General features: G+C 48.9%; 2 protein-coding genes across 6 annotated transcripts in view; both read left to right on the top strand.

Annotated features, from left to right (window-relative positions):
* The first annotated feature begins 2063 nt into the window (after window positions 1-2063).
* UBAC1 (UBA domain containing 1) lies at window positions 2064-20388 on the top strand. Of its 2 annotated transcripts, none has more exons than XM_023948783.2 (10): window positions 2064-2309; window positions 6511-6631; window positions 6856-6929; window positions 7655-7762; window positions 8325-8442; window positions 9102-9210; window positions 10397-10628; window positions 11831-11917; window positions 12621-12759; window positions 15045-20388. In XM_023948783.2, exons 1-10 carry the CDS (start codon window positions 2172-2174, stop codon window positions 15158-15160), a joined length of 1242 nt encoding a protein of 413 aa, XP_023804551.2. In that variant the 5' UTR covers window positions 2064-2171; the 3' UTR covers window positions 15161-20388. The 2 variants fall into 2 exon arrangements, with proteins under 2 accessions (XP_023804551.2, XP_023804552.2); XM_023948784.2 differs by having other exon boundaries at window positions 2066-2309; window positions 8340-8442.
* A 4590-nt stretch (window positions 20389-24978) lies between these two features.
* CAMSAP1 (calmodulin regulated spectrin associated protein 1) overlaps window positions 24979-26288 on the top strand; it is a 33228-nt gene continuing 31918 nt past the window's right edge. For all 4 annotated transcript variants that reach the window (XM_086858771.1, XM_086858772.1, XM_086858775.1 and 1 more), the window contains exon 1: window positions 24979-25186. In XM_086858771.1, the coding sequence (XP_086714897.1) occupies window positions 25118-25186 (69 nt within the window). In that variant the 5' untranslated portion in view covers window positions 24979-25117. The remainder of the gene's footprint in view (window positions 25187-26288) is intronic.

The raw sequence follows: 26288 nt of genomic DNA on the forward strand, positions 1-26288 counted from the left end.
AATTTGCTCCCTCTCGTGGGCTCTGGGGCTGGAGGCTGAGCTCGGCACAGCAGAAAGGGATGGGATTCCTTGGCATGTTGGAAAATGGGATAGGAAATGTCCCGTGTGAGCTCTGGGAGCTTGAGGTCCAGCACAGACATCTGGCCTTGGCTTGGGGCTTCGTGGGACAGCATTTGGCAGCCCTAAATTAACTCTGCTTTTTGATGGCATCGAGTTTTGGCTCTCCAAAGCTCTCAGGTCCTCCTCACACAACACTTCATTGCTTTTATTGTCTCTGGGCTTAATTCCATCAGGATTTCTTTCTGTTTCAGCTGCTCTTTAACCAGCTCCACACCCCGTGTGCAGCATGGACATTGCAGGGCTCGCTCTCAGGGATGAATGTACCAGAGATTCCTCTTCCTTTCAGAACAAGAACAGCTCCATTTCATAAATCCATAAAACCCCAGCAGCTACGGTGCCTGTTTTTCATTTCCAGCCCCCTTTAATGGTGTATTTAACACTAAAAATCCCCACAGCATGTCAGGCTGAAGGAGAGTGGGAAAACAAGTCAGAGCATCCGTGGTGTGCAGAGAGAGCACGGCCAGCCCTGTTCAGCTGCTTAGACGTGACACAGCTGGGACAGACAGAGGTGACACAGCTGGGACAGACAGAGGTGACACAGCTGGGACAGAGGTGACACAGCTGGGACAGACAGAGGTGACACAGCTGGGACAGAGGTGACACAGCTGGGACAGACAGAGGTGACACAGCTGGGACAGAGGTGACACAGCTGGGACAGACAGAGGTGGCACAGCTGGGACAGACAGAGGTGACACAGCTGGGACAGAGGTGACACAGCTGGGACAGACAGAGGTGGCATAGCTGGGACAGAGGTGACACAGCTGGGACAGACAGAGGTGACACAGCTGGGACAGAGGGTGGTGACACAGCTGGGACAGACAGAGGTGACAAAGCTGGGACAGAGGTGACAGAGCTGGGACAGACAGAGGTGGCACAGCTGGGACAGACAGAGGTGACACAGCTGGGACAGACAGAGGTGACAAAGCTGGGACAGAGGTGGCACAGCTGGGACAGACAAAGGTGACACAGCTGGGACAGCTGTCGGAGCCCCAGAATGCCTCCACCAGAAACCCACACGCTCAACCTCTGCAGCTGGAAAACAAGAGAGCCATTTCTTCAGTGAATTTATTGCTTTTAATTTAAATAAATAGGTACTTTAAACTCGCGAAAACTTTGTAACTCTTGCTAAACCTGAGCCCAAGTGATCGGCGCAGTTCGGGCAGGAGCCGTAGGAAATAACACGGTCTGAATTACACATTCAAAGTTTCAAAAATAAAATACAAAAAGAAATAACTCCCGCTGGCCGGGAATCGAATCCCACAGGGAAGGACGGGAGCGGGCCGGGAACCGGCGGCCCTCGGGCCCCCTCTAACGGCCCGCGGGGGAACTCCCGCTGCTCCCGGCAGCTCCATCCCGCCCCGCTCGGGACAGCAGCATCTCCCCGGTGCCTCCCGGAGTGTCCGGAGTGTCCGCGACCCCTCAGCCCCGCCCGGGCCGCCATAGGGACCCCCGAGCCCGCGGGACGGAACTACAGCTCCCGGCATGCACCGGGCAGCGCCGCAGTCCCAGCGCGCACCGGGACGGGCGGAGAGACCGCGATCCCACAATGCACCGGGGCAACGCCATGTTAACTGCGGCGCAGAGGAGCCGTTGATAAACGGTCTTAAACGTCATTAAACGTCATTAAGTATCATTAATCGTTATTGAATGTTTATTAAAGGTTCATTAAAGATTGAAAACCTTAACTGCCGGCCCAGGGGCGTGAAGTGGGAGGGGGTTTCTATGCCTTCACTTCCGGAGAAGCCCGCCGCGGTAGAACTACATCTCCCAGCATGCCCCCGCGGTGCCCAGCATTTCCGTTTCCGGCCGCGGCGGGAGCGCCGCCGTGTCCCCGGAGGGACGGCGGGGCCCGGGCGGTGACACCGGCGGTGACACCGGGCAGGACCGGGCCGGGCACAGCCACCGCCGCGCTCCCCGCGCCGCCCGGGCCGGGCCGCCGCTCCCCCGGGCCGGGCGGGGTCACCTTCATGGGCGGGCGGGAGCGCGCGGCGCTGCCCGGGGCCTGCTGAGGCGGCGGCGGGGGCGGAGCGCCGGGAGCGGGACCGGGGGCGATGTTCGTGCAGGAGGAGAAGATCTTTGCGGGGAAGGTGCTGAGGCTCCATGTGTGCACCATGGAGGGCGCCGAGTGGCTGGAGGAGGTGCCCGAGGACACCACGGTGGAGAAGCTCAAGGAGCGGTGCCTGAAGCACGTAAGGAGCGGGGAGCGGGGGGTCGGGACCGGGCTGGGCCACCGGGAGCGCCCAGAACTCTGCGGAGATGGGGCTGGAAATCATCAAGGACCGAGGGAACGGCGGGAATGAACAGTCCGAGGGAAAGGAAAACTGTCCCGTGAGGAAAACTGATTTTTTCAACGTTCCGTAAAAGGGTTTAAAAAGAGGGATTAAAAATCAGCTCAGGTGAACGGGTAGCTTTGTGTCCTGGTTTACTGTGTCTGCCTCCCCCTTCCCCGAATAGAGAAAGAAAAGCTCTTTTTGGAGAGTTTTGTGTGTTGGTAAAGGAGGTTTTGGGCAGAAATCCCTCGGTAGTGTTTGGTTACAGAGTTCGGTGTGTGTTTTGCAGCGCTGTCAGAGATCCCCAGCTCCTGCCCGTGCTGTGGGAACTGCTGGAGTCCAGCCTGCTTTGTTTCTGTGTCTGAACAAAGAAGGACGGTAGGAACTGAGGAGGAGAAATTACCTGTTTTGTTAAAATCTTAGTGCAGCCTCTCCCTGTGCTGGCACAGGAACAGCTGAGGTGTTTTTTGGGGGGAGATCAAAGCTCTTCTGATGCTCTCGCTGTACTTTCAACAATAAGATCTCGATGCAGGTGGCCAAAGGCTCAGTCCCTTGTTGCTGTGTGGAAGGGAAGAGGTGCCCAAAGCAAGGCAGGGCAGGGGAGCACAGGCTCTGTGCTGTGCCAGTGTCAGACCCGCTGGTTTCAGAGCCACTGGACTGAGTTTGGAGGCTCAGCCACAGCTGGGTTTTACTGTCCTGATTGACAAGAGCAGTGTGTGACACGAGCCATGGCCAGGAGCCTGGGGCCAGCACAGCCTGGGCTGGCAGCTGCACTCCTGACCTGCTGCATTTCTTCCTGAGGGACGTGGAACTCTGGAGCTGGCAAAAGCTGGAGCCTCAGCTCCTCCCTGTGGGAGCACAGTTCACTAAATCACATTTAATGGTGGGGGGGATTTGCCTTTGAAGTCTCGCTGACTTCTTGTACATAAAACCTGTGCAATAGTAATTTGTGACCACTTAACTCCCTTTTGAAGGGTTAAAGTTTTATTTCCTAGGTGAAATAAAGGTGCCCATCAACCCTTCCAGTACCTGAAGGGAGCTGGCAGGAAACAGGGAGAGAGGGATGGAGTTTTACAGGACAAGGGGGAATGGCTTCACACTGACAGAGAGCTGGTTTAGAGACAATTTGATAACTCAGGGTGATGCTTGATTTCAATTTCTGCTGCTTTGTGCAAAAATCCATCCTGGGGTGGATTTTCTTAACCATAATGGGTAATAAATAGTTTTATGGAGGGGGAAAATGGACCAGGAAAAATCATTGCTTCTGCTTATAGACTGAATCTTGATAACACCTTGAGATAATTTCTGCAGCCACCTCTTCCAAGAGGCTGATTATGTTCCTGAATGTCTCTGGAATCATTCTTTCAGGAGGCAGAGGGGGATGTTTGTAACAGGTTGCAACTGGGAAAGTGGCCACTTTTCCCTCCATAACCTTCAGATGCTCTCTGATCTCTGAGGTGTCACTCCTGGTGACTTTATTTCCCAAAAATGTGATGGGTTTGGTTCCTTTGTTAGACCAAAAAATAAACCTCTCCAACTGTTTTTTCCCCTTACCTGAAACATTTGTTTAAACAGATGGTTTAAGCCACCCAAGTTTAATAGGAGAGAATGTCAGGGCTGTTTTCAAATGTTTCTGTTATTAAAAGCAAACCAAAAAAAGAGATTTTTTGTATTTTAAAACAAACAAAGCCTTGTGATTTACCAGGATTCCAAGCTTTGCAAAAGGTGTTTGGCATCACCAGGTCTTAGGATTTCATCAGTTGCTTGGGCACCTGTGTCAAATGTTTGTCCCCTGCTAGGCAGAGCAGCCTGCTGGGAGCTCCAGAATTTAAAACAGAAGGTGAGAATGAGTAAAGGCACTGCTGGTCAGGGTTTTTTTCTATTTCTAGGGCATTTAAAATGTGAAGATAAGCCAAGTGTTTCACTCAGCAGCCTCTTTGGTGTCTGTAGTGCCCATATCTGCCCTATTATTCTCTGCAGTTGTTATTAAAGTGGTTGGAAGAGAAGGAAATAAGAATTGGTGCCCACAGAACTTTAATTTTTTTGCTTAAACTTTTACCTGATTCATTTTATGATTAATTACTGCCCACATTTATTATGTGATTGTGCCTCCTTTGTCCCATTGTCCATACTCCTTTGTATGTGCTGGGGGAAATGGAAGTAGTGTGTCCACCCCAAGCACACCTCCCAGCTGCTCTTTTCAGCTTCTCTTCCCCTCAGGATCTGTAACAGGAATATTCTGAGCTTGTTTGCAGAGATGTTCCACTGATGTACCCAGGCACTTTGGGCACCTTATCAGATCCATTACAGGAGGTGCTCCCAGCTGTTAATGTGTTCTTTGGCCTTGGTTCAGCACTTCATGAGCTGGAAGGTTCCTGAGAAGCTCCTGTTAGACAAAGCAACCCTCAGATATTCTCACCTCAATCTCAGTGAGGCATCAGAACCAAACCCAGCTCCAGGTGAGGGACTGGAATTGAAGTGTTTTGTTTGGATAAACAGCAGCAGGGAGCTGAGCTTTCCATCAGTGGCAGTCAGCAGGGAAGGTGAAGATGGACTAAAAAGGCTCCTTTGCAAGAGGCTGGTGATGAACAGCACTAAATGCTCCACCACAATTAGGGATTTCAGTGGGATTTTTGGGAATGGCTGTGTTGCACAAAAGGTGAACACTCCTCTGCAGACACGGTGAAAGTGGCTTGGTAGAACATTTAGAAGTGTCATTAAAAGCTGTTTGCTGTGAGCAGAGCAGGGAATGTCAGTGTGAAGTGTCCTGTTTTGTGGTGAGAACAGCAGCAGCAATTTCACGTTGTTATTTCTAATTTTGCCTTTCTGGAATTGCAAGCACTTTGCTTTTCTTTTTTGCACTCAAACAAATTGGAAGCCTCTAGATGCACTGATGGAATAATGTTCCTGAAATCTCTCACTGTGCATCTGGAGCCACTCTGGTGTGAGGAGGAGGCAGCTCAAGGCCTGTGTGAGCACTCTTTTTTTAGGATTTGAACTGATTTCCTGGTGAATTAATTGACATGCAGTTTAGAATTCCAATAAGGGAATGAGCACCAAAAAAAAAAAATCCATTGTATTCTGATTATTTATGGTTGGGAGGAAGAGCTGTGAATGGAACTTTGGTTCAGCCCTTTCAGCAGGAACCCAGGTTAGGGCTCCAGCAGCCAAATCTCTTGATTTCAGCTTGGAACAAGGTGCAGAAACTGCCCAGTTTAAGGTCAGATAAACCAAAATCACTGCTGGCAGTGCCTTGCTTACTCTGAGAGTAAATAATAATTATGAGGTGAAGCTTTGCTGTTTGGACACTCCAAATGAGAACATGCATAATTCCAGCCTCCCCTCCTGTAAAACACTGCTGCTCTTGGTAGATTTGCATTTTTATTTTGTGAAACCAGTTTCTGAGGGACCTCAGTGATCAGAATTAACATAGCAGTGGGTCCTGGAGCATCCTTGCTTTGCTCCAAATCTCCAGCACTTGCAGAATTTAGTGAGATGTCCTGAGAAAGCACAAATCCACTCACACAGTCACAAATCAAACCTCATTTTCTTTAATAAAATGGTTTATGTGTACTGACCCTGGCTTAAGCACTTGACAAGTCAGGAAATGATGCAGAGTTTGTGTGTGGAGAATCCTGAGTGCCAAGTGGTTCACCAGGAGCCTCATTTCTGTTTTCTGATGATGCCTTAAGTTTTAGCTTTCATATTTTTCAGATTCTAGGTGTGTGGTTTTGAGCTTTGTATTATGTGTTAGTGTGCTGTCTTCAAAACAATTCCTTTTTTAGCTTGATACCAAGGACAGTCATTACAAATTTCAGGCCCAAAAGCATGAACAGCAGTGGACTGAAGAGAGAAAACAAGATTCATAATCTGAAGCTGTAATTGGACAATTAACCCTGATAAATAAAAACTTGTAAAAATGTGAGACCTCATGACCATTTCTTGTGACCATTTTGGGTCCATCTTGGGAGTAGCCCTGGCCAGGCTCTTGTACTGCCCAAGGTGTATCCTTTAAGGCCTTTCAATAAATCCCTGCCTTATTCTGAACTCTGTCCAGCCTCTGCTCTAGATCAGCCCTCTCCAGGCATCGCTGATCTGCTGTGTTTATTGTCTCTTGCAGTGTGTTCCTGGCAGCTTGGAGGATCCCAAAACTGTGACACATCATAAGCTGATCCATGCTACTTCTGAGAAGGTGCTGACAGACACAAAAACAGTGTTGGAAGAGAACATTCAGGACAGAGGTGAGATTGTCTGGCTTTGAATCCTGTCAGTCTGGAAGGAGGAGCTTGGGTTTCATCTGACAAATCCCACATGTTTTTAAAATTTTCTCTCTGCTTTGACATAGGAGGCTTAATAAATGGAACTAATACAAAATTCATCTCCAGGAACAGTTGAATTTGAGGGGTGTCTTGCAGGAGCTGCTCTCCCTGACTCTCTAACCTGTGGCAGTGTCCTTCTCTCACAGATGTGTTGCTGCTGGTCAGGAAACGTGCGCCGACGCTGCTCCCCAAGATGGCAGATGTGGTTGCAGAGGAGAAGGTGAGTCTGAAACACTTTGGATTAATTGCTTTATTGATGATATGTGGAAGGGTTACTGTGATGTACTGTCCTTGGAGAGGCAGATGCTGCCAGTTAAATTCTACAGGAATTGCTTTCTATTTCTTCCAAACTTAGAGGAGGCTGATTTTGCATTTTTAACTGTCATTCTGAAAACATGTGCCTTAAAATAATGTGAAAATGTTACAGATTTGATCTTTGAACTAATGTCTAATAACTAAAATACAGTTCAGCAAGTGCCTTAGTTTGTTAGAAAACCCAAAGAAATATGTTGGCTTGCTGTCAGGTTGTCTTCTGCCTTTAGGTCTGTTTGGCTTGTGACCCTCTAACGAACCTCTGGAGCTGGAATGTTGCCCCTCACTGTTTTATTTTGCTTTATTGGAGTTGTTCCTGAGGGTCAGGATGGTGTTTATGCATGTTGATGTATCACATAAACTCAGAGGCCTCCAAGTTCTCTGGGATACATCACTGTCCCTCTTTATGCTGGAATTTCCCTGCTTGTTTAGCTGTAAGGACTGAAAGTGGGGCAGCCCAACAGGCCCAGCTGAGCTCTGTAATTGCAGGATGACACTGGAGCTGTTAATCCATGGCATTACAAGTGACAGAGCACTGCTTGGTGTCTTGGGGAGGAATGTGAAACTCTGTGCTGTGTTCTCTGTTCTGTGGCTAATGGGTTATGAAACCTGCTCCTGTTCTCTTCCCTGCAGAGGAAGCAGGAGCAGAAGGCTCCTGACAAGGATGCCATCCTCAAAGCCACTGCCAACCTGCCTGCCCGCAGCGTGGACCGCACCGTGACCCACCACAACATGAGGGATGTAAGTTCTGCATCTGCCTTAACTCACACACCAATATCCAAACAGGCTGTTTTACATTTAGGTATTATTTTTTTATTAAATACAGCTCTCTTTTCTCTTTAAGAGGTTCAGGTGCCTGCAATGTGTATTAAATAGCTTAAGGGTTAAACACGGCTCATGGTATTTAATGATAATAAATTACTGTCCTAAATTATGCTTTAGAATATTTTGTTTGTGCTTGGAAAAAGCCTCAGAGCATATTCAAGATCTGGAAAATGTGAAATTATGGGGATTTATTTCTTCAGTCTTAAATAAGTCAGGGGTTTCCTGTGGTTTATTTCCCTTCCTTGACCACTGCCCATAGGGTGTGGTAGAAATAGAAGGACCTTTCTGCCCAGGAGCTTTTACTTCCATCTAACACTTCACAGGAAAGTCCCAGACCTCCTGAGAGACTAAACAATGAACATAAAGCCCTAATAAAGCAACTTTGTGTACAGAGGGCCAGGCTGCTGCTGTGTTACTAACAATAGATACATTAAGATTCACTGATGGCTGGTAACTTCCTGTCTAAATGCTTTGACAGTTTCCTTTCTTGCAGTTCCAGACAGAGCTCCGGAAGATTTTAGTGTCTCTCATAGAAGTTGCACAGAAATTGCTAGCACTGAACCCTGATGCCGTTGAACTGTTTAAGAAGGCAAATGGTATGAACATATCTTTAGAGTTGCTAGTTCAATCCTGGGAATTTGTTTTTGGAGCATAGGAATTGGGCTCAGAGTGAAGTTCAGACACTGATGTGGCAGCAAAGCTGCTGAAAACTTTGTGGCAAAAGTTTCACCTTGTGGATAAAAGTCATGGATATAAGAGGTCCCTTTGGGATGGGTGAGAAGTTCCATTTAAAAATTATTAGTAGGGATGGTAAAGAATAGTTGAAAACTCACAAGGATGTAGTAAAATGAGAAATGGTGGCTCTTGGGCTGGCAGGAAATGCTTATCCCTGAGATCTGCTGCTGCCAGATCCAACTTAATTTCTAGAGAAATGCTTATTAGATCTTCAAAGATTCTCATATTATTCTCACAATTCTTAGTTGTGTGGAAATCTCGTGGTCATGTGAGAGTTAGTGGCCTTTTGTTTGAGATCTTGAACACATCTGGACAAAGTCTTTGTCCTGGAAGAATCAATCTGAGCCAGAGCAAGCTGAGTGCAGCAAATTACATGATGAGGTGGCAAACTGGGGGCAGAAACAAAAGAAGGGATGGAAGAGAGAATGGGGGTTGAACTTAACACATGCCATTGCATTGACACAGGGGTTTATGTGAGCCTGGAGTGAATCTGAGCTCTGTTTTGTTTGTGTGTGTGCAGCCATGCTGGATGAGGATGAGGAGGACAGGGTGGATGAGATCGCGCTGCGCCAGCTCACCGAGATGGGCTTCCCAGAGAGCAGAGCTGTCAAAGCCCTCCGGCTGAACCAGTGAGTGTTCCAGCACCTGCCTGGCTCTGAGTGCTTGTGCTTTAACACAGATTTGCATCTTTTTTGTCTCCTTATGTGGGTCACCTCAGTCGAGGTGGGAGAAAGCATTAACTGCAATAAGTGCTGCCTCAGGTACAGTGCAGGTGGCACAGGGAAGGGGGATCAGGGCTGGATGTGCTCTGCAAGGTCTGTGGGTCACAGGGCTGCCAGGCTGGCACTGTTTCCATGTATCTTGTATTTTCTTCAGCTTTCAAAGTCAGATTTTACAGAGGAAAGGGCAAACTTAGCTCATCCACACTGGTCCTTCAGCTGTAGAAATATACTTGGTACTGATCTTTAAAAAGTTCCAATAATATTGTGAAGTCCAGAGAGCAACTGCAGTGAAATAGGAGGTTGGGTAGAGCCCTTCTCATTCTCATGTCCCAAGAACAGCCAGCTGTACTGCCTCACTCCTCAGAGGGCTTTATTAGGCCATTCTTGAAAAATTTTGGTGCTAGAATCCACAACATATTCCAGTCACACTTTTCCAGTATCTCAGGAAGAATTCCTCCCTTGCTGTCCTGCAGCTTTCACGTTGTAACAGAAATGCCAAATAGGCAAAGGCTTTCCCTGCCATGAACATGCAATAATTCCTGTGTGTCAAATGGAATTACACATTCCTTGCACAATTGTTGTGTTTGCTCTTTCCTTTCTACCTGTTGGGAAGACGTGTTTGGGAACTCTGAGGATCCCTTAGCTGGAGCAGTTACACCGCACAGCAAGTGCTGGTGTCACACCACGGTGTCCCACTCCCTTTCCCTGAGGAACAGAGCTGTTGGCACCTGAGATGTGGCTCCAATGCAAATTTGGAACCTGCTTTGTTGGCAGTTGTGTCCACAGTTGCAAACAGCCAATGCTTCTTTGGGAAACAAAGCAGATGCTGCAGAGAGTGAAGTGACTCCCTCAGAAATGCCTTTTAAAATCTGGGTTGCAGGTCCAAGCTGGACTTGGAGCCTCTATTTTCCCAGATTCAGAGACAATTGTGGATGCCCAGAGAACTGAGGTGCTCTGAGATTTGCTCCAAAACTTTATTTATGGGTTTTCAGATGCTAATGAACCTGCAGGTGCATCCACCATGGGAATGAACGAATGCACGTGCAGCGCTGCTGTCACGTTCCTCATCGCGCTGTTCCCGTGTGTTTTCCAGCATGTCAGTGACCCAGGCCATGGAGTGGTTGATAGAACACGCTGATGACCCTTCTGTGGATGCTCCTCTGCCAGGTCAGGCTCCTGCAGAAACCCCAGCTGAAGGTGCAGCCTCCTCTGCTGAGGCAGCTGCAGGTCCCAGCTCGGAGGAGGGCGGGGAAGAGGCCAAGGATGAGCTGACGGAAATCTTCAAGAAGATCCGGAGGAAAAGAGAGTTTCGTCCAGACCCACGGGTGGGTGCTGCTTATCCCCTGTGGAACTGATGGGGTTAGGAGGGATTTCATGGGCACCATGAAATGCAAATAAATGTTTAGTTAATAAATGAATGGGACCTCTGGGTAGATGGGCATTGTGCTGGCTTGGCAGGATTTCGGTGGAGGTATTTAGGGAGTGTTTAAATTCAGGGATTTTACCTAAGGAATGCATTACTGTCTGGGATAACAGGATCTACATGGAAGGCACTTGGAAACTCTCCTGAAGGGGATTGAAGTGAGCTCCAGACCCCGGCATTGTTGTTTCCACTGCAGCACTGCAGGGATGGAAGGGGGTGGCAGGACAGGAGTAGGTCCTTGGCTGTAGAAAAGGCTGGATGTGGCTCAGAAAACCCTGGACTAGTGCAAAGTGTTACTGCTCCTGTCAGGGAATTGGAACTGGATGATCTCTAAGGTCCCTTCCAACCCAAACCATTCCATGGGTCTATGGAAAGGACAGAAGAACGTGATTGTTTTAGGGAACAAGGAAAAGTACCAGCAGCAGGTTGAAGTCTTGAAGCAAGGACAGAAGCTTCCCTTTTTTTAGAACACAGCATTAACTGCAGTGGCAATGTGTTGTTCTCCCACTGGGAGCACTCCAGGAGGGGCTCTGTGACATCTGGCACCTTGGGTTTACAGCTGGCTCTTCTGAGATTTGGGTTAAGAGCTGCAAATGCATTTGATGGCCCGGGTGCAATTTCTAAACAATGAAACATTCTTGTGCCAGTTTCTGGATATGTTTGTCTGAATCCATCACACTCACCAGCAGTGTAATGAATTTGGGAAATTAAATGGGGTGAATAGAACCACAAATGCACATCAAGGCTGATCTGTCAGTGAGATGTGAACAAGAGTTTTGTGACAGGAGTTCCAAAATGAGGTTTTTTTCCCTCATTTTCCTTCTCTTTTCTAAGTACACTTGCTCTTTGCCTTGCATTTAGCCTCCAGTGTTGAGGGTAGGAACTACCTTCATGCCTAATATTTTTTTTCTTCTTCCATAATAAAGACACTTTTGATATAGAATATTTGAAAACTTTGCTAATAAAATTACTGAGTGCTCTGCATATGGAAATAACGAGGGGGTCTTACCTCACATGAAGCTGTGCACAGAAGGTGAAGGGATATGATTGCTCTCATTTCTGCTCTAAATGTAGCATTTATTAAGCTGTGGGGTTCTGCTCTAGGCTGTCATTGCCCTGATGGAGATGGGATTTGATGAAAAGGAAGTGGTGGATGCACTCAGAGTGAACAACAACCAGCAAAACGCAGCTGTGAGTACAACATCCTTCCCACCCCTTGCTGTTCCAAGGGTCTGTCCCACTGATGCTTCTCATCCTTGAACTGGATCATGTTTTGATCTGTCATAAAGTCATCTCCTACTGAAGATTCAGGAGCACAAATTCTGTAATTTCTCCTTGAAATTGGATACACAACTGGAATGACTACAAAGGGTTTTGGCTCCTCAGAGGAGCTCAGGCTCCGTGAGGTTGAGGCTGGGTTTTCAAAAAGCTTTTGAGAAACTCCCTCACCACAGTCTGCAGAAGAGTTTGTGCTCTCAGGAGAAAGGAGAAGGTATTCCCAATAATAACTGGCTTAGGACAGGACTAAATGATCCAGGATAGATTCAAGCCATGCAGAGTGTAAATTGCCATTTGGCAGCAATGCTTCCACAGTTTCTGGAATCAGAAAACAGGAGGTTTTTTCCAAGATTGAGTAGTCCCCTGCTGTGTATTAAGGAAAATGTTGTGGACACAGCTGACAGCCAGAGAATCCTCTCTTCAGTATCCAGTGCTGGCTGCTGTTGGAGAGAGGATATTGGGTTGGATGGTACAAATGAATGTGTGAAAAGAAATGTACAGCTCAGGCTTTAACTGGGAGAGGGAAAAGTATTTTTAAAATGCCACATTAGCAAAACTTTTGAGTGGAGACGCTTTGGTTCTAATGAAATCTGATGTTCCTGCTGATTTCTTTCAGTGTGAGTGGCTGCTGGGAGACAGAAAACCTTCTCCTGAGGACTTAGATAAGGGCATTGACACCAACAGCCCTCTCTTCCAAGCCATCTTAGAAAACCCAGTGGTACAATTAGGGCTCACCAACCCTAAAACTCTACTAGGTAAGTCCTGTGTGGGCTTCTGCTGGATTTGCCAGGAAATCAAAGCAGAGATTATGATGATAGCTCCCTTTGGAGGACAGGGGCAGCTCTGGAGCCTTTTCCTCACTTGCAGCAGCTCTGCTGTTTGTTTGCTTCATTCTGCAGCTCAGCTGAACCCAGAGCAGGCCTTGGGACTGTCCCAGAAATGATTCTAATTCCCCAGGATTACACTTGCTGAACTCAGAACTTTAATAGCTGCTGGCTGCAATGCGTTTGTGGATTTAGGAGACCCTTTGTGTGCTCCCTTTGGCCACGAGGGGAAAAATCAGGAATGTCTGTCTAGAACTCTGATTATTTCACAGAAAAAACAAGGCTGTCTCCTGCTGTGCAGCTCCCTGTGTGTAAGACCTGATCACTGAGATGGAAGGGAACTTGTGGAAAAGTATCCAAACAAGAAGGCTGAGCTAAGGCTTTGCCTATCAAAATGGAGATAAAATGGGAAAACACCCTTCCCCTTGCTTGGGTTTGAGCTCTGTGGTAAAGTCTGTGTGCTCAGGGTCAGAAAGGCTGTGGGCACAGCCTCTGCCCAGCTGAGGAGCCTGACAGAGCTCAAATCCCTGAGGAATTGCTTTTTGACAACACGGAACAATGACTGGCTCTGTCACGTAGATATAAAAAGTTTTGCATTTAATCTTTGGCTTCATAACTTATCTGAAGCAATGCTTTTAAATAAAGGTTGTGTGCACAGCTCATTCAACAGAGCCTTTAAAAATACTACTTTAAATGTAATTAGGAGAGTTTGCAAGTCTTTAAATAATTCAAGAGCAGAACCTTCCCACTCTTGATTTCTGAACAAATGGTCTCTTCATTTCCAACAGGGGTTCCACACTGCAGCTCAGAATATAAATAGAAAATGAAATGCCATTATAGGAGCTTGTGGAGCTTGGATGAACATCAGAGAATATATTACTAATGATACATCTGCAAATTGCTTATGTCACAGGTTTTAATAATGAGGGTTTGCATTTAATGAGTTCCTTACAGAATATCGATAAATCTTTAGTTTTAAGCTTGTGAGTCTGTGTAAAAGAAAATAGTTCAAGTGCTGAAAGGGGAGATCTGGGTTTTATTTTGGGCTTTCCTGGAGGCAAGTTACATGACCTTGAGCAAGGTATTAATGAGGAGCCTTTCAGAGGTGCTGGGCACTTCCAGCTCCCACTAATGGCACTTGAGCTTTGTGCACTGACACTCCTGGGAAAATTAACCCTGACCTTGGGCCAGGATCTTACAACACTGACATTTTGGTGACTGTGCAGCTGCTTTTTTAGTCCCATTCTGTGATGACTGGCTCCAAATGTCCAGGAGCCCAGCTCAGTGGCTGTCAAAGGGCTTAAATCAGTGCCTGGCCCATTCCTCTACCAGATTTGCAGCTCGGCTCTTGCAGTGGCTGTCTGGTTCCTTCAGCATGAGTAGAAGAGTCAACACTAGAAACAGTAAAAGAAAATAACAAAAAGGCAAACAAACAGCAAAGCTGATTATAAAGACAGAATATTAATATTTGGACCACTGTCCCTGTTCAGAATTGAGGTAATTTTTCTGCACAGCCAATCTTTCCCCTTCTGCCTCCCTGACATCCCTGACTCTCCAGACATCAGGAAAGAGGAACAAAATGCTGCTTCTCTGGTGGCTTCAGGAGCCTCTATTAAAATACAATGCTGAGATTTGGAGGTTGAAGGGGCTACACTTTGTGCTGGCACTGTGCAGCCTTTGGCACATCGGCTGCTGCTTCTGCTGGCTTGATTTCCTCTCCAGAGGATCCATGGGACAGCACAGGGAACAGGCAAGGGGTGACTGTGCTTCCCATGAGCTGTCTTGGTCAAGTACCAGGGAGGAAAAGAATATTGGTGCGAGAAATCCAGGCTGGGATGTGGAAAAAGCTTTGATCAGAGGAGTGGAGCTGCAGGAGAGGGTTCAGGAATAGATAAATTTCATGGCATCGTCCTGGAGACCAAGGCCTGGACACATTTGTTAAGGCTTTACCTTTTCAGGCCCACATCCTTGAGGTTTTGTGGGCTGGCCTGTAATCCAGGCCGAGTGTTTAATCACTGCTGTGAGTTTAGTGCTGAGAAAGGAGGAGAGCACAAAGCCTGTGGCATCACTGGGGCTGTGGACCCTTGGGAATGCACAACGTGTATCCTCACCATTTCTGGGCACTGCCTTTGAGCTGTAGCTATTTCTCACTGTCCTGCTGTTGAAAGCTCCCCAACACTGGAGGACTAACTGTTGCAATCCCTGTTTGTTGGCAGCCTTCGAGGATATGCTTGAAAACCCCTTGAACAGCACTCAGTGGATGAACGATCCTGAAACGGGGCCGGTGATGTTACAGATCTCCCGAATCTTCCAGACACTGAATCGCACGTAGAGGGAGCTGCCAGTGCACTGTGCCACTTCCCCCTGCCCCTCACTCCCCCTCCACCTCCACGGGAGGGTGCCTGGATGGTTGGGAAGGAGTGGATGGGAGGGAGGGAGGGAAGGGGGGAGATCCTGGCTGGAGGGGGTCTCTCACATGAGAGCTTTCGTAGTTACGGCCAACAGGAGTGAGTTGCCTTGTGGATTTAGTGTTAGTGGAAAAGGTTTGAGGATTTGTTTATGTTTTCAGGTATTAGGTTTAAAATAAAGTATATATATAAAAAAAAAAAAATAGGAAAAAGGTTTTGTGAAAACACTTAAGAATCTGATTGTTGGAAAGAAATATTGCTCGTTCAAAAGGCCTGTGACAGTTTTCTGGCCAGTTTTTCTAGGATCTGGCTGGTGTTTACAAAAGGTCACTGACCACTAGCATAGGTTATTAATCATCTCCATACAGTATTAATTTATGGCTCTTATCAAATTGAAAAACTGCTTTTTAAAATAAAACAAATAAATTGATTCTTAGGAAATGTTTTTTAAAAGCCCAAATCTTGGGAAAGCAAGCACATTTCTATCCGAGCTTGTTTATCTGGCATTCTAATTTAAGCAGAATCATTCAGAGATGGAATTCTAATAAATAGCATTACTTTTTCCTATTTATTTGCTGCGTTAGTGTTGTTGCAGTCCCACTGGGGTTGTCCTTGCAGGAGGTTCTCTGTCAGGTACCATAAAGATGCAGGATCTCTGTCACCACAGAATTCACCACATTAAGACTTAGATTCCCAAGTGGCTGCAGTTCCTAAGCTCACACTCTGCCATATCCCATTGCAAGAAGGGATATGTTCACATAGTGGTTTTTTTCCCCATTTTTATGTGCACAGTTTTGGCAAGGGGCTTGTGGGAGTTTTATTCTGTTTACAAAAAAAAAAAAAAGCAGCTGAATTGCATGGGGGGGTTGCTGGTGTTCTGTAAAGCAGCAGAACCACACAGGTTTTTATCTTGTTTAAGGTATTTAAAGCATGCTTGAAATTGCTGTCTTTGAGTTAGAAGTGGGTTTTCTTTATACTTATTTTTACCATGGTCATACCAAGAATGTCAGGCTGGGTCTTTCCTATTTTGCCAGAAGAGTGATTTGAGATTTCAGAGAGGAATTCTGAGCTATTAAGAACAGAACTCACTGTGAATATCCAGCTGGTGTTTATGACTGAGCTCTGCAGGTGTTACTTTTTTAGCAGTCTGCTAAAAAAAGGGGTTTATTTTCAACTTAGTGAGACGTGATTGACATCTGTCATCATCCCTGCCATGCCTTGTGCTTCACAGCCCTGCAGAAAAGGCAGAAGAGGCAAATCTTGCAGAGAAACCAGGAGGAGACCCTGTCCTTAAACATCACAAAGGTGTCCTGTCAAACAGGGAGATCCTGAGCAACTCTGCAAGTCACCTCTGAGGTGTGGGAGGGATTTGTGTGCAGTTGGAGTTTTTTTAAACAAAAAAGCAGCAAGATGCAACCCGAAACCCTACAACAAGTTTTGGCCTGAACTTGGCATCTGCTCTGTGCTGTTATGCAGCTGAGGCACTGAAGTTGCCAATTTCTCATAATTAATATGAAGGGTGGGGAAATCAAAACCGCCTGAGATTTTATCTTGTCTTACTATCCCAGGATTCTTTTATTTTTTTTTTATTTTGTAATTTCTTATTAAGCTTTACAGTTGATGACTGCTGAAATATTTACTTCTACATTTAGAAATTCCAAACTTTATAGAGATGCTTCTTCTGTTCAAATTGGACAGTAAAACCATTTTTGTGGGTTCTTGCTAAGAATAGACTGACATGACATGAAATTATAACCTTGTCCTGTAACTGAAGCCAGGAGCCTGATCCTGCACCCCAGTGAGCTCAGCACAGCTACTCATGAGTAGCTGTATCTGAATGTTGTGGTCTTATGAAAGGTTTGGATTATTTAATCCCTTTTTTTTTGCTTACTCCTGAAGCTTTTTTCCTGTAATAATACCAGAAGACTCTTCTGCTTGAAGCTTTTAATGTTAGAGAGAAATGTCTTTCTCTGCAGTCAGGATTCTGGTTAATATTCCTTTTAATGAGTGTTTTTAGGAGGCAAAGTTGGGGAAAACCACCCTGTAGTTTGGTGGGAGGCTTTTTGGCTTCTGAATGGATAAGGAGAGGTTCAGACTTAGCAAACAGATCCTTTGGTGCAGCTGTGGCCCTTGAAGAATGTAAAGGCTTGGGAAATGCTGGGTTTGATTTCAGGAGTCCATGGTTGGACGGTGGAGCTCAGAGGGATAAAAGTGCTCAGAGAACTGAACTGGTTATAAAGTGTGGGGGAAACACCTGTAAAACAAATTATCCTCATGTGGTACAAGGTGAGAATGCCCAGGTTCAGCAGCAGCAGTTGGGAGACCGTGGAGATAAAGGAATTCTGCATTTCAGGATGTGGTTATTTCTGGAATTTGTTATTCCAGAGCTCAACACTTCCACAGTTGAAGTGTTGTTTGGGATGGCTTTAACAGAGCTTGGCTTGTGAGAACTGAAGTTTGCAGTGGCCAAAAGCTGAAGGAGACCAGAATTTAGGAGGTGTGGTGTTGGCAGCAAGGCACAGGAGTTGATTTAAACCCACCAAAAACTCCCCTGAGGTTGAAGGAATTGATCAAGACATCAGTGGTGCTGATTCTTCAGTTGCATCACGGGTTGTGTCCTGTCGTCCCAGGGCTGGGATTGCTGCTTCATCCCAGAAAATGCAGAGGGGAGTTGAGTCCACTGTGCTTGGAGAGGCACAGATTGGCCCAGTTTTTTAAAAAACCTGCAAAAATTGAGATGTCACCGCTCTGGAGCCATGGGGCACAAAGAATGTGTGTGGCTTTGCCTGGTGAGGAGCTGTCCTGTCCCTGAGTGCAGGACTGGGGGATCTGCTCCAAGGGGCAGTGAGAGATCCCTGAACACATGGAATAGACTTTTCTTAAATAAAACCAGCAGGTTTTGTGAGGAAGAATGCTCCCAGCAGTGAGAATCGACATGCTCGGGTTCTGTGCTTGCACCTCAGGTGTTCAAGCTCAAACTAGCACAGACATGTCAGAGTTAATTTTCTCTTAACGTGGTCAAGGGTGTATTTGGAAGCCTGTGAGGTGGAGCAGGAAAGGGATGGGGTGGTGGGTGACTAATAATGTGATTCTTACAGTTCCTGCTCTTTGCCCCATTGGTAGCCAGACAGCTTTGTACCTTTTGATGTTGCAAGCCTCTTGCAAGTAGCCAGCTATTTATTGAAATATATCTAACTTAAAATTGTGTCATCAAAACACTGATATTTTTAATGGCAATGTACTATATGGAAGTTTGTTCTCAGGGCTTCGTATTTATACTTTCTTTTTAGGGGGAAGCATTTAAAGGGATGTATTTGGAAAAAAGGCCAGTGGCTACTTTACAGCTTGGACCTTGATTGTCCTGACCTGTGAGCCCAAGCTAGTGTAACTCTCTTACTGAACCTCTCTCCCTGGTCCAGCCCAAAGAATCTGCCATTCCTTCTCTCCTGGTGAGCAGGGACATGAGTCTTCCTTTAGGATTGCTGCATCCCTCCGTGGGAATGGTCACACGGGATGACCCTGCTGGGCTCTGCACCATTTCAAGGGCGTTTGTGTTCTCCATGCAGCTGGAAAATTGACTTGCACAGTTCCCAAAGCAGCCATCGGGGCATTCCTCCTCTGGGAAGGTGTGAGGTTCTCTCCTGCACGAGTTCCAAGACTTCCAGCTCGTGGCTGCTTCTTGGCAGCCCCTGTCACAGACCCGACCCAAACCTTGACACCCACTCCCCCTCTTTGTTTCCTCCTCTCCTGGAACCAAACTCACATTTCAGAGATTGATTTTCATATCCGAGCAACTTTTTAGTGGTTATTGAAATCCTTTTTAGTTAGGACTGTTACAATTCCTTTTTTTAGGCGTTCACACCAAAATAAGCATCGCACCAAACGAATGTATAGCAACACTGTCAGCAAACATTGCCTGTGGGGGAGGCACAGGTGACTGTGATCTCTGCTCCAGTGGCAGTTTTCCCAAAGGCTTGTGCACAGGATAGCTGGTGTTTCATCCAAAGTAACCACCCTGGTTTTCTACTTGTGATAATAAATACCATTTTCTATTACCCAACAGAACAGCGGCGCTTCCAGCTGGTGTTTCCATCCGACTGAGAGTCCTGGAGCTTTGGGGCTGGCGATCCTGCCTGGATCCCCCTCTCTGGGCCAGCTCCTCCTCAGAAGGATTTGTGCTGGCTGTGGCAGGGTAGTGGGGGGCAATCCCACCTCCCTGCAACGGGGTGTTACATCCATGTGAATGTTCCCATGGTGGTTCTCACCTCCATCCCCACATCCAGGTGTAGCAAAAGGGTTTTTTAAGGACCTCTTGCCCTAGATTTGAAGATCTTCAATGCAGATCCTGTTTGCAGCATGTGAACTTCAGTAAATGTAAATGCATTAAATTCTTACTGAATTTGGGTATAGTTTTATATCGTGCTCTGGGGAGAGGGAGGAAATTGGATCACGTTTTAAACGAAGCCCCACAAACCCAAGTGTCTCTGTTGCAGCAGGTAACAGAGGCCTGTAGAGATTTTTAATCTGCATATTTTTATCATGGCTTAATGAACTGTACACGAATGTGATTTGCTACCCAGCACTTCCCACGAGGCAGAACCACTAAAATTACATTGCAAGGTACTGACTTCACACTTTTTCATTTCACCTGTGTATACAACAATTAGGTACCACGTAGGATAACTTTGATCTGGCTCTGATGCCGGTGTGTGGCATGCACAGCTCTTCCTAAGGTGTAACATTACTTTTCTGAAGCTTAAACTAGGGCAGACATCCCTGAGCCTGTGGAATTCGGGATTCATTCTGGCCACGCTCGCGTGGGTCGCTGACCTCTCCCTGAGCAGGAAAACCAGCAGGATTTGCTCCCTGCAGAAATCCTCCAGGCCAAAAGCAAGGAATGCTGCTAATTTGTGATCATTTTAAGCAGTTGCTGTTGTGTTCTGAAATATATTCCTGGAAGTCAGGGAGGTGTTGGCAAAGCCAGACCTGTTCAGGCTGGAATTGTTTTGTGTGGAGATGGGGAAACCCATGGCCGGGGCTGGAATGAATGCTGAGGCTTTAAACCTGCTCACACATAACCCCAGACACTGATGTTGTGTGTGCTGTACATTTATAATATATCTTCAAAATAAAGTTTTTTGATTTATTACAAGGTGTTTGGAACCATCATTTGCAGGAGCAGCAAAGGTTTGTGGATCCCCATTGTTCGATGTTCCTTGCTGGGATTGTTTCTCAGAAAGTTGGGTATGAGATCTGGTCATCCAGAGTTTGTGCAGCAAATCCTGGTTCAGCAGCTGCTTTTGCACCTGGAAGTTCCTTCTCTGTTTTTCAGAAGTTTCACTTGGGGAGATTCATGGCAAGGGCTTTGTGAAACACGATCTGGGGATCCCCTGGGATGTTCGGAGGCCATTGAAGATGGATTCATCTTGACAGTTGTTGACTGACAAATTGAAGTCTTTTCTTTCCCAACAAGGGAAACCTCATTAAGGAAAACAGCTCCAGCAAGCAGCAGCTGGTGGGATGCAGCAACTTGCACGTGACAAAACCAAAATTCCCATCTGGCTGTCGTGGTGCCAGCGCTGCTGTGGGAGATCTGGGAAGCACTTCCAAGCCTTGGCCCCCTCTGTGGTCCTTGGAGGCAACTGGTGATGGTGTTAATGTGTGAGCTTATTTCTGTAAAGGAGAGAGAATCTGTAGACTGCATTTGGGGGTTTTTTGGCAGTTGGGGTTTTTAATTAATTAGCATTTTCTTCCATGTTCAGGGCAAGGAACCTGCCAGCAGCCTGTTTATTTAGCAGTTACAGCAACTGCTGAGTTCAGAGTGATTTTCATTGTGTCTCGTGAGGGATGGAGGATTAGCGTGTGAGACATCAAAATGCTGCTTGCTCAGATCACGTTGGACAATGTGGTGGTGTTAAGTGCAGGTGGTTTTGGTCTCAGGCCCTAACTCAGATTTGCTGTAATGCACAGCTCAGCAGCAGGACAATTCAAAGGTCCAGCTCGCCACTAATTTAAAATTTAAAAAACAAAATTACCTTAAAGCAGCTTGGAATGTATCATCAGATAATGACACTTCTGAACCTAAACTGGTACAGCAGGTCTGGGCAGAAATCCACACCTTAAAAATGAAGAAGTGCTGCAGTGTGAGTGACAGGACGGGCTGTAATTGGCGTGTGTTTGGCAGCTCCCGCTGCGCCCTCGGCACAGGGCCGTGTCCCGGGGTGCTCCAGCAGGGATGAGGAGCAGCTCCAGCCCGGGAGCCGCCTCCAGCAGGGCCCAAATCCATCACAAAGGGCGGGGAAGGGAAGCACAGGTTGCACTTGGCAGTGGAAAAGCAGCTCGGTGTTGGCAAGGCGAGCCATTGCTGACAGCGCTGGGCTGTGGCAAGAGCCGTTCCCAGCCCTCCACGGGCGGTTTGCCGGTGCCATCCCAGCGCTTGGGCTGGGCTTTCTCCTTCCCTGTGTTCACTCTCTGCCATGAATTGGTGAGCATGGTCACACTGCCCCTTAAAGAGGAGCAGAATATTGTACAATTACCCATCAGCTCCTCTGGACCTTCTCCTGGAGAGGATCCCAGCGACTGCCCAGAGGAGCTGGGGCTGCCCCATCCCTGGAAGTGTTCAAAGCCAGGCTGGATGGGAATTGGAACAACCTGGTTTGGTGGCAGGGAGTGGAACAAGATGGTCTGTAAAGTCCCTTCCAATCCAAACCATTCTGGGATTCTGTGAAACAGATGGAAGCAGCAGATGCTTCCCCTGGGAACTCCTGTGCCTTGACAGCCCAGTGAGCTCAGACCAGGCTGCCATCCCCTTGGTGACAATCCTGTCATGTGCTCTCTGCTTGATCATGCCTTTTTTTAAAATTGATTTTATTATGAGGAATTGGCCAAAGGAAGCAGCAGCTCTGGAAGCTGCTGGGGATGGTTTTGTAGAGGGAAATTAGGTTTGGAGCAGAATTAAGGGAGTAATCACTTTCTCTTGTAATTCAAAAGCTTTTGTTTCAACTGTAGGACTTAAGAGCTGGATGTTGGTCCTGGAAAATGGCTGGAAAGAGGGCAGGGCTGCAGTGCACTTGTGTCAGCTTGGTCCGAGTGCCAGCGAGTGTGACCCGAGCTGGGACACAGCCCGAGCCCTGCGGATCCAGTGTCACCAGGAATCCGGGCACTGGTGGAGCTGGGGCGGGGAACTCCAGTAACTCGAGATGTGCTGGACCAGACCACGCTGGACTGAAATAAACCCGGAGAGGTGAGCAGCTCTGTAAGCCAGGGCTGTGATTCAGATGCCTGGCAGAGGAGCTGCTGCCCAAATAAAAGGCCTGAGTTCAGAGCTGTGGTGCCAGGGGGTCACTGCTGGCTCTGGGTGCTGGGCTCCAGCGGCACACCCAGCTGTGAGTGCAGTTGGGATGCAAACCCTGCGTGCTGCACCCTGGGATGCAGCAGTGCAGCTTCCCCAGTGTCACAGGGAGAGTCCCAGCTCTCCAACAGGTTTTGTTACCCATCCATCAGCAGTTGCATAAGGAGCTCTCCCACTGTGGGAAGCAGCGTGTGGAGCAGGAGCTGGTTCCAGCCGGGGCTCCGGGTGCACCGAGGCCTCATTCCTAATCCCTGGTGAGGGCTGCTGGAACCTCTTGGGGCTGTGCAGGTGTGTGGCTGCTGCTGCACCCTGAGACTGAATTATTCATGGTAGACTTGCCCTGCTTATGCATGATGTGGTTTCTTGGCCTTTATGAGCCTTAGCTCGGGCATAAACCACATTTATGTAGCTGTGAACCTCTATTTGTCCTGTGAGGAAAGGCTGCTCCCCAGGGAATCTGTGCCTGGGAGTCTCATACCCACAGCAGCTCCCACGCACCCCAAGTCTGGATGAATTATTTGTTGAGTTCCTCCTCGATGTGGCTGTGCAAGACAACTCCTGGAACTGTGAAGCCCCAGGGCTGTGCTGACCCTGCTGCTTCAGCCATGCACAACCTCAGCCCCTTCCCGCTGTGCAAGGGCTGGAGAGGAGTTTTGAACAACTCTCTGGATTTCTTGGCACAGGGGATTTGATTTTTCACTCTGTCCCCATGGCCTCAGTTGGGGTGAGGCACTGTGAGCTGCTGGATCCCCAAAGCTCCACACATGAAGTGTGCAAGAGAAGGGAATAGTTCAGACCTTCAAAACCACCCTTCAGAGGACACCAGCTGGCTGTTCCCATGCTGTTGGATCGGTGTTGCAGCATCCCTGTTCCATCTGTGTTTTCCCCTACACAGGAGCTGGTTGCCAGGCTGCCTGGGATGAATCACGGGGTGCTCTCTGCCTGTACCCCCCTACTCCTGGCTTCCTCGCAGACAGGCACTTTCCTCCCCTGCTCCCACACAGGAACATTCACCAAAAAAAGAAAAAAAGTACAATCCCCCCTGAAATCTGTGCTTTGGCCTCTGGTGAACCTTCCCCATCCCTCCTCTCCCCTTCCCTGTCAGTGACAAGCAGCAGCCCACTCGTCCTGGCAGCCCCTTCTCCCCACTGCAGCAGCCCCATGCCTGGTGCAGCCCAATCCATGTGTGGTTTGAAGTATTCCCACCCAGCCCAGGTGTCTGGAAGTAGGACAGAACCTTTCCCGTTGGAGCCCTGGTGGTGCAGCTCTGGCAGCCACGGGCTTCCCTGGTGCTGTCACTTCCCAGGCTGAGCAGTCACTCAGATTCCCATGGGTTACCGTGGCCTGTATTTATAGTTTGCTGGGCTAAAAATAAAAGCCCCCAAGTGTTGGGTTCCCTGATCCCAGCCTCATGGAAGGAGGGGTGCCCAGGAGCCCCCGGGAGGGGTCTGGTGAGGGGTGTTGCCTGGGGCTGTGGTGCCTTGGAGACTGCTCACATGGAGGTTGATAAAAGTTTATTTTTTGGAGATGGTGTAGCTGCTGCATCACTGGCTGCCCATGCTCAGCACAGAGCCTCGTGCAGGACTCTCATCCCACTAAAAATACCTCCTCTGTCTCATCAGGCTCAAAGGGAGCCTGTGAGTGGAGGGGATGGAGCCATCAGTGCTCCTGGCTGTGGCTATCAGACAGTGCATGAGGAAGCCCCGCACGGCCCAGCTCTGAGAAAATGTGCTGCCAAATCCTCCTGAAAAATGTCTGTATGTAGAGCATTCGTTTGTGCTGGTCCTGAACCCTCTGTGTGTGTGCCCAGCAAACATTCCTGCCTGCTCCTGAATGGTTTCCAAGCAAGGTCCCTTTTCAGCTCCCACCATGCCGGACACAAGTGCTGGGCACTGCAGGGCAGTGTTCCAGAGGGAAGATGTGCAGGAGAAATGTGCCTGAACATGAGGGGCCCAATGCATCCCCTCCCAGGAGACCTTCACCCATTCCTGCTACCGAGGGAAGCCAAAGTAAGTCATTTTTCAACCAGTTTCCTTAAGCTGGGGTTTTTGAGCTGAGCTGAAGTCCAAGAGCTGTATGGGGGAATGGGATCTCGTCTGTCCCTCTGGCTCTGTCCCAGTCCCGCCATGCCACCAGCGCTGGGCAGCTTTCAGAGCTCCAGCATCTTCCCCCTCCTGACTCCGTGGCTCTGCTGCAAAAAAAAAGCCAAGATCCCAGCGTGGCACTGCCTCGCTGGGCTGCATCTGAAAGCTTTCCCCGCACAAAACCTTCCGGCTTTAACCAAAACCAAAGCTGGAATATCTGCTCCCGGCATCGCCCCGCAGCCCCCGGCCCCCTCCTCCGCATCTCTGATGTCAGTCGGAAGGAGCGTGAGTCAGCCCGCAGTTGCCGTGGTGATGCCGTGGTGATGCCGTGGTGATGCCGGCGGTGCCGGGGAGCGCGGCGCTGCCCCGCTGCCCCCAGCCCTTCCCGGGCAGCGCAGGGGACCGAGCCCCCCGGCGCTGAGCCTCGGGACGTGCCATGGGCTCCCATGCCACGGGGAGCTGCCCAGAGCCCCCGGCGACTCCCGAGGCTGCCACGATGTCGACGGCGGCCAGCGGTAAGTCAGTGCCGGAGGGATTCACCCGGCCAGGGGCTGCTCCCGGGGGTCTTGGAGCGGGTGGGGGTCTCACAGCAGCCGTGTGTCTGCCCAGCAGGACAGGCAGCGGCACCCGGTGTGCCAGCCCCACGGATATGGGAGGCACCCCCTTCTCCGTTGCTCCTGGCTGCCCTGGGGGTCTCGTCACCCCCGTTCCCAGAGCCCAGGGGTGCGGGCTGCTCCCAGCCAGTCCCCGGAGGGAGTGGAGCCTGGGGCAGGGCGGTGCTGGGCGGGCAGCAGGCGTGGGCAGGGGGCTGGGGTGGCACAGGGGACCTCGGCCATACAGCCCCACACGCGTGGGCAGGGGGCTGGGGTGGCACAGGGACACAGCGGCCATACAGCCCCACACGCGTGGGCAGGGGGCTGGGGTGGCACAGGGACACAGCGGCCATACAGCCCCACACGCATGGGCAGGGGTGGCACAGGGGACCTCGGCCATACAGCCCCACACGCGTGGGCAGGGGGCTGGGGTGGCACAGGGGACCTCGGCCATACAGCCCCACACGCGTGGGCAGCACCCACACCCGATGGCCCAAGTGAGCAGCACCGAGAACGGGGACAGAGGGGTCACCCCTGTCCCGGCAGGATGGGACCAGCGTGAGCCATGTTGTGTTTCATCCCCGGCCACTGCTCAGGGTGTCGTGGTCACTCTCCTCGCTCAGACCCGTCCTGCTGTGGGGCTGTGTCCTGCCCACATCTCTGCCAAACTCGGCAGCTGCCAAAGCCATTGGATGGGATTGTGGGGGTGATGGGCACCCCAGGGCACGCAGGACCCCTCTGTGCCCAGCTCTGCAGCAGGGATGGACACACCGTGTGCCCCTGGGCTTTGGAATCCCTGCCAGGAGTGTGGGGACCGGGCTGGTCACTGCCCACCCCTCGTCCTGGGGGTCTGCTCTGAGCTCCAGCAGCTGGAGCTCGCTGCTGGTGGATCACAGACTCTGCCATGCTTTGGTTTCCTGCTCGGAGTCTCAATTTTACAGTCGTCAAGTCCTTGCTGTAAATAAGACCCAGATGAGCAGGATGGAGATGTTTCAATCCCTCTGACTAATTTGTACATTCCCAT

Source organism: Cyanistes caeruleus, chromosome 20 (assembly GCF_971803275.1).
Source record: "Cyanistes caeruleus chromosome 20, bCyaCae1.hap1.1, whole genome shotgun sequence".
Lineage (NCBI taxonomy): Eukaryota > Metazoa > Chordata > Aves > Passeriformes > Paridae > Cyanistes > Cyanistes caeruleus.

Coding starts and splice junctions, on each gene's coding strand:
- UBAC1 (XM_023948783.2), top strand. CDS start 2,172: ATGTTCGTGCAGGAGGAGAAGATCTTTGCGGGGAAGGTGCTGAGGCTC. Junction 7,763..8,324: donor CCCACCACAACATGAGGGAT/GTAAGTTCTGCA, acceptor ATGCTTTGACAG/TTTCCTTTCTTGCAGTTCCA. Junction 8,443..9,101: donor ACTGTTTAAGAAGGCAAATG/GTATGAACATAT, acceptor GTGTGTGTGCAG/CCATGCTGGATGAGGATGAG.